Consider the following 6,761-nt stretch of genomic DNA (forward strand, 5'->3'; position numbering starts at 1 on the left):
TGGCGTTGATCACCCTGCGATTTCGAGCAGCAAAGGAAAGTACATGAGCGTAGTGGTCCCGCAAATCGCGAACGTCCTCGTCGGTAGCCGTACCGAAAAGGAACTTTGAGGCGGACCCCACGATGTTGAGCAACCCCCTCGTTACCCGAGAGTGAACGGAGTGAAAACTATAATCCATGTTTACCTCATCAACTTTTCCCCGTAAGAACAAAAACCTATCCTCCAGTAGTTGAAAAAGAGTCAGAGAGTTGGTACTAGAAGGAGCCTTTGATTCCCTAGTCTTGGTAGCCCGGATGGCGTCTGCCATGCCGAGTAGTTTTTCTGAGACTATCCTGATTATGTCCGTGCTGTTGGTCAAGGAAGTATATGGATATTTTACGAGGAGCACATCTTCTATGAGGAAGACCTCTCCTATGTGTGCCGTGAGGGCACCAGGCTTCAGGTGGATGGGTGTTGTTGCAAGCAGGGAGCCAAGGGACAACAAGATGGTCAGAAAACGCAACATCATGATCTGCAAGTGGTGGAATGAAGTAATTAAACCCGTGGTCTCAAGTTATAGCTATGGGTTTTGGGATTATGTTGTTGATCTTTTGACTCTGAGGTGGAAGTACCAATATCAAGGTACAAAGGGGAGGGAATTACTTTCAGACGATCACTGTGAACTTCTATACTGACTCCACTATTCGACTCGAGAACCTCGAACCGATTTCCCTGACATTCCGAACAACTCGGTAAGGACCCACAAATTTAGCCCCAGTTTCGAACTCCTTTCCGCTTGCTTAATCATGACTGTGTCACCCTCTTTGAAATTCACCGACGGCCTGTTTGTGTTGTTTTGACATCATTTCAACCTTCGTAGCTTTTAACGTACACCTAACTTCTGAGTGTATCTTGGAAAACATATGCATCTGCTGTTGTGCGTACCTATCAATGTTGTAGAGAGGTTGCTGTGGGGTTGTAAGGAAGTCGTACGGAAGACGTTTCTCCACCCCATACAAGATGTAGTAGGGAGACTTCCCCGTAGAGTCGTTTAACGACGTATTTATGGAAGCGGCTATATGCGATAGCCAATCCTCCCAATTATCGTGGAGATCGTTCACGATAGGCCTGAGGACCTGTAAGATTTTCCTATTAGCCCTCTCCGCCAACCCATTAGCAGCTGGGTGGTAAGCTGTGATGAAGGATTGCGTGATGTTAAACTGAGCGCATATTTCGCTCAATACTGAGTTCCTAAACTCGGTGCCATTGTCACTCAAAAGAATTCGAGGAGACGAATGTGGACACAACACGTGAGTCACGAGGGCATGGGCCACGCGTGTGGCTGTCTTGTCCATGAGAGGCGCTAGAACAAGAAACCTAGAGAACTGGTCGACGCACAATAAGTAGCGCGAGCCATGTTGGCTCTGGGGTAGGTGTATTAAGTATATATTAACAACATCCCATGGCGCCTCTGGTACTGGGTATTGCAACATAGGTGCTGGCCATTTGACGGACCCCTTGTGCTTAGCACAAACGACGCAATGTGCGACATGTTTTTCTACATCAACCCGTAATGTGGGCCAGTAGAATTTTCGTCTGGTGACAGATAGCGTCTTGTCTCTTCCTGGGTGACCCGCAATGGGTGTTATGGACCAGCTTAAGCGTCACGGGGACGTATATGTCTGGGATGACCAGTTGGTCTATAGGTACCGGTTTGGTTGGCTATGACCTACAAAGGAGGTTGTCCTCTGATAGGAAGAATTGTGAAAAGGAACTGGCAATTCAGGAAGGTTTGATTCGTCTCCGACTCGAGGGCGTAAATTAACCTCTTCCACAGGGTGGTCACGCTGAGCAGTGTGTAGCTCAGGTGAAGTGAAGTTGTGGATGACCTCTGGGGTGGTAATCGCGCCTATCGGAACATGCCGAGATAAGGCATCTGCGACCACATTTGTTTTCCAGGGTATTTATTTTCTCTACGGATTGTATTCTTTGATCTTTAAGAACAATCTTGCCATAAGAACGTGTAGGTTTTTTACCTTGAAAAGATAAGTTATGGCCGCGTGGTCCGTAAACACCACAATTTTGTACCCCATCACAATGTCACGAAAATGCTTCAGAGCCCACACAATGGCAAGAGCCTCTAGGTGGGTAACAGAATAGTTCTTTCCGGAGCTGTAAGTACTGACTGGCGAACGCTATCACATGCTTTTTGCCGGACATATCTGTTTGCATCAGCGCGGCTCCTACTCCACTAGCCGAAGCGTCGGTACAAAGCTGAAAGGGGTCCTTGAAATCCGGAAAGACAAGGACCGGAGCCCGTGTAAGCGCTTTCTTTAAATCCTCAAAACTCGTTTGTTGAGCTGGGAGCCACTGAAATGGTACGTCTTTCTTTAAAAGATGCGTTAGGGGACTCGCGCGAGCTGCGAAGTCCTTAATGAAAGGCCTGTAATAACCTGCGACACCCAAGAAAGACCGTACCTTGTCCGCAGACGTAGGCTGAGGGAACTCGGCAATAGCCTTTATTTTGTCGTCCACTGTATGTATGCCGAATTCGTCCACGACATGCCCCAAGAACTTGATCCGAGGCTTTAAAAATTCACATTTGGTGATTTTGAGCTTTAATCCGACCTCTTGAAGTCTGTGTAGGACAGCTGTTAGTGTTTCCATGTGTGCATGCACGTCTTACTTGCTATGATGATGTCGTCTAAATACACATAGACAGAGTTGCCCAGCAAGTCACCAAAAATACTGTTCATTGTCCTTGAAAGTCAAGGGAGCTCCTTTGAGCCCGAACGGCATCCTCGTCCACTCATAGTGGCCATGAGGCGTGCTGAAAGCCGTTATTTCACGTGACTCGGGGGCCATGGGCAGTTGCCAGTAGCCACTGACCAAGTCAAGACTCGTAAAGACTTTATTTCCTCTACCGAGACACATCAGAAGATCTCTAAGAACGGGAAGCGGAAAATGATCATCCACGGTCGCGGTGTTCACACGCCGGAAATCAATCACAGGACGATAAGAGCCGTCTTTCTTTGGAACCAGGAACAAGGGCGAATTCCACGGGGAATTCGATTCTTTGATGACACCTTGTTCTAACATTTCAGAGATAAGTTGTTGCACCACCTCCCTCTGACTGTGGGGGAGCTTGTACGCATTGATATATACAGGATTTGTATTGGGTTTTAACTTAATGTGGTGTTCAGCACACTGCGTAACTCCAAGCGGCTCGCCTGGTAGAGCAAGCGCCCCCCGATAATGTTCCAGAAGCTGGACTAAGGTTGGCTTAATTTCGGAATAGTGTGCAACTTTTAAGAATGCCTCTCAATGAGCTGTGTCTTGTTCGGGAGAAGCCTGACACGCCGAGGATATGCCTGAAACTTGGGCTGAAGGGTATTCAGCTGGTTCCGGGGCGACATTTCTCCCATACACTAGACACTGGCATAGTCGAACACCGTGTTTTAAGGATACAGGGGATCCAGACGTGTTTATTACCAATGCCTCTGCAAAACCTCCCTCCTTGACTGTTGCAAGAGTTACCTCCACCGTCACGCGGTGTACGTGAGGAACTCCGTCGATACACACATCACTGCCCGCCGGAGGGGCGTTAGGCAAACGGATTTTAACAAGTTTTGCAGCACGATCCGGAACTATATGAGGACCTTCTACGACTGCCGTTACTGTCCGCCACAAGTCTGCAATGGTTTCGTGTGGTTTGACCGTAAGAGGGGACACTTGGGCGGTGGCAGTCCCTGAGTCTGTGGTGGGTTGGTCATTTTCCACCTCTGAGGGTGAGATTACAGTTGACAGAGGCGATGGATTGACCATCCCCTGTATGCGTCGGCCTTGATACACGATCGCGTTGCTTACAGGGTTTATGGCGATGTGCAGGTCTGTCATGGCGTTCAATCCTAAGATCCCATCTACAGGTAAAGCAAACCTGCTAGAGACATAAAAGAAATCTCGAAAGGGACATACTTTTTCATGTAAGCTGACTGTTAGTGGTATTCGCCCAAGGATTCCCAAAGTGGTGCCCGTCACGCCTACCACATTCAGGTCGTTCTCTTGGAGCGGCCAATTTTCCCCACTCGCTTGTCGTGTCAGTGACCTGTAAGCGGAGTCGGATATGACATTGACTGTGGCACCTGTGTCAACCGCTAAGGTGAGTGAAGTGTTGCCCACCTTGCAAGGGAGGGCAATTATGCTTGTCCGTCCCAAGGCGGCAATGACGGAGTCAAGTTGCTCCCAATTAGTATTTTCCTTAAGGGACACTTGGATGTACGCCTCGGGGCTGTCACGAAGTCATGTCTTTTTATTCTGAGAAGAGGAGTGTGGTTTACTGTCCGCTGAGGACTTGTACTTCTGTTCCTCTTTGGCCTTTTGTATTGCAGAACAACTGTCTGAATCATGAAAACAATTCCCGTGGATATGGCAAAAGGCAGCCTTCCGCTGATGGTTTGGCCTAGGGTTCCTGTGTGATGAATGATGCGCGCCCCTGTAACCTCCTGACCTCCTATCTGAGCCCTGTCTTGAATGTGTTGATTCCCTACGTTTCGCGAAGCAAGAATGTTCAGAATGTCCTGATTGCTTGCAAAAACTACAGGTGAGAGAGACCTTACTTTGAGCCTGTAATACTGCGGCTGGTGCGAGGGGATGCTGGTGAGGGTGTCCTTGAACCTTGAGTGGGTTGTAAGTATGCAGACGAACCCGGGGGTGAACGAATTCTGCGGCCTGTAATTGAGAAATAATGAGTGCCTGAACATAAGATTACCTTAGTAAATTCACCGGTTGTGGTATCATGTCCCAGTCCCTCTTCACTTGAAGGACGAGCCAACTGTTTAAAGGTGTCGCCGAGTTTAGCGAGAGTGTCTTTGTTCATACTATGGTGTAAATTATTTACAAAATAGGAGCATATGTTGATAGCTGTAAATATGAACCAATAAACGCAACGTGTATGAATGAATAGTTTGCGTTGAAACCCTAAAAAGGCAAGAAAGAATGGCTAGCAAGGTGCCTGTTTAGACGTAATAGAAGTTAAGGTTATAATGGAATGCCCTAATGATATGGGTATATTGAAAGAATAATTATATAAACAAGGTGGTATGGTAAGTGAGTATACCATTGAAGCTCACGTTTTCTCTCGAGCGGTGAAAAGAAAACGGAGGCAGGGCACACTGATGAAGATTAACTTTGATCAGGGAACTCACACTATACTCAATAGACTCGCTAGCAAACAATAAGAAAGAATCAATATCGTATGCGAATGAACGTTACTCTCACAATTATGACTGATTAACAGTGTTAGGAACACAGAAATAAAAAAAATCGTGCCTCTGCACGGATAATAATGAAAATGAGCCGAGTCGGCATATTTGGACAAGAAGGGAATATCCACAAATACCAAGATTAATCAGCTGATGTAGTGGAGAGGGCGACGGCTTGTGATGCCCTGGGTTACGTGCAGTCGTTGTAGGCGCGTCAGGAAACCTCGGCCGCGGCCACAGCGGCGGTGAGAGGTGAGGGATGGGCTGACATCGGAGGACTCGCAATGGAGGTTGAAAAACTGCTGACCCAGCAAAATGAGCGGCCGCGGTGCGCGGCTGGGAGCTGGTACACAGCCGCCAGACGTATGATGGCCGCGTCGTCCTTGTTATAGGAAGAGATGGGCGGCGGTGGCAGACAAGACGACTTGGGTGTGTAACCTCTTGAGAAGACGCCTTGCAAGAGACGGTAGTGGGAACAGCTTGCAGTCGCCGGGAGATGTCCGCGGGTACCCTTGCTGACTGTTTGCCGGAAGAGGTTTGGGCCGATGCTCCCGGCAGCGGCGGTGGTGCCGCCAGCTGTGGAGCGAGGGGCATGCGGGGTGTCCCAAGGTCAGCGGGGCGTGCCTCCTCGTTGCAGGTGTGAATACCTCTGCCGTATCGTGGAGTGGCTTGCAGGGTACGTAGCAGTGCTGGCTTGAAGCGGGGGAGCGGCTTGTAGATTGTGGCCCTCGCTATCGGCTGCGTAGGCCTGTGGGTGTGCTCGGGGCTTGTAGGCTTGACGCCTGTAGAGTTGCTGGAAGCTGGTGTGCACGAGGCTTGTAGGCTGTAGAGCCTGTAGGCTTGTAGCTGGTGTGCTCGAGGCTTGTAGGCTGGACGCCTGTAGAGTTGCTTATAGCTGGTGTGCTCGAGGCTTGTAGATGGCGCCTTGTGAGTTGCACGAAGGTGGCGACTTGGGAGATGCTTGTAGCTGGCGCCTTGTGAGTTGCACGTAGGTGGCGACTTGGGAGATGCTTGTAGCTGGCGCCTTGTGAGTTGCACGTAGGAGGCGACTTGGGAGATGCTTGTAGCTGGCGCCTTGTGAGTTGCACGTAGGTGGCGACTTGGGAGATGCTTGTAGCTGGCGCCTTGTGAGTTGCACGTAGGTGGCGACTTGGGAGATGCTTGTAGCTGGCGCCTTGTGAGTTGCACCGACTTGGGAGATGCTTGTAGCTGGCGCCTTGTGAGTTGCACGTAGGTGGCGACTTGTGAGATGCTTGTAGCTGGCGCCTTGTGAGTTGCACGTAGGTGGCGACTTGTGAGATGCTTGTAGCTGGCGCCTTGTGAGTTGCACGTAGGTGGCGACTTGTGAGATGCTTGTAGCTGGCGCCTTGTGAGTTGCACGTAGGTGGCGACTTGTGAGATGCTTGTAGCTGGCGCCTTGTGCGTTGCCGCGGACGGCAGGTGCGTTGACTCCTTCTTCCCTTGTACGCCTGTCCCCGGAGTTTGTTGGTGAGTTCACGTGGCTTGGAGGAGAACGAGGTA

At 49.7% G+C, this 6,761-nt stretch overlaps 1 protein-coding gene across 1 annotated transcript; it reads right to left on the minus strand.

Annotated features, from left to right (window-relative positions):
- Positions 1–225: 225 nt before the first annotated feature.
- LOC126994237 (uncharacterized) lies at positions 226–6,366 on the minus strand. The gene is made up of 3 exons (XM_050853519.1): positions 5,378–6,366; positions 4,596–4,707; positions 226–511 (listed from the first exon to the last, which is right to left on the minus strand). The coding sequence occupies exons 1-3, from the start codon at positions 5,832–5,834 to the stop codon at positions 505–507; spliced, it is 576 nt and encodes a 191-aa protein (XP_050709476.1). The 5' UTR covers positions 5,835–6,366; the 3' UTR covers positions 226–504.
- Positions 6,367–6,761: the final 395 nt, after the last annotated feature.

The sequence above is a fragment of the Eriocheir sinensis genome, unplaced genomic scaffold (assembly GCF_024679095.1).
Source record: "Eriocheir sinensis breed Jianghai 21 unplaced genomic scaffold, ASM2467909v1 Scaffold752, whole genome shotgun sequence".
Lineage (NCBI taxonomy): Eukaryota > Metazoa > Arthropoda > Malacostraca > Decapoda > Varunidae > Eriocheir > Eriocheir sinensis.

Excerpts from the sequence above, each read along its gene's own strand:
- LOC126994237 (XM_050853519.1), bottom strand. The coding sequence starts at position 5,834 with ATGCCCCTCGCTCCACAGCTGGCGGCACCACCGCCGCTGCCGGGAGCA. Across the intron at positions 4,708-5,377 it reads ACATCAGCTGATTAATCTTG|GCCGCAGAATTCGTTCACCC; the intron begins GTATTTGTGGAT and ends TCTCAATTACAG.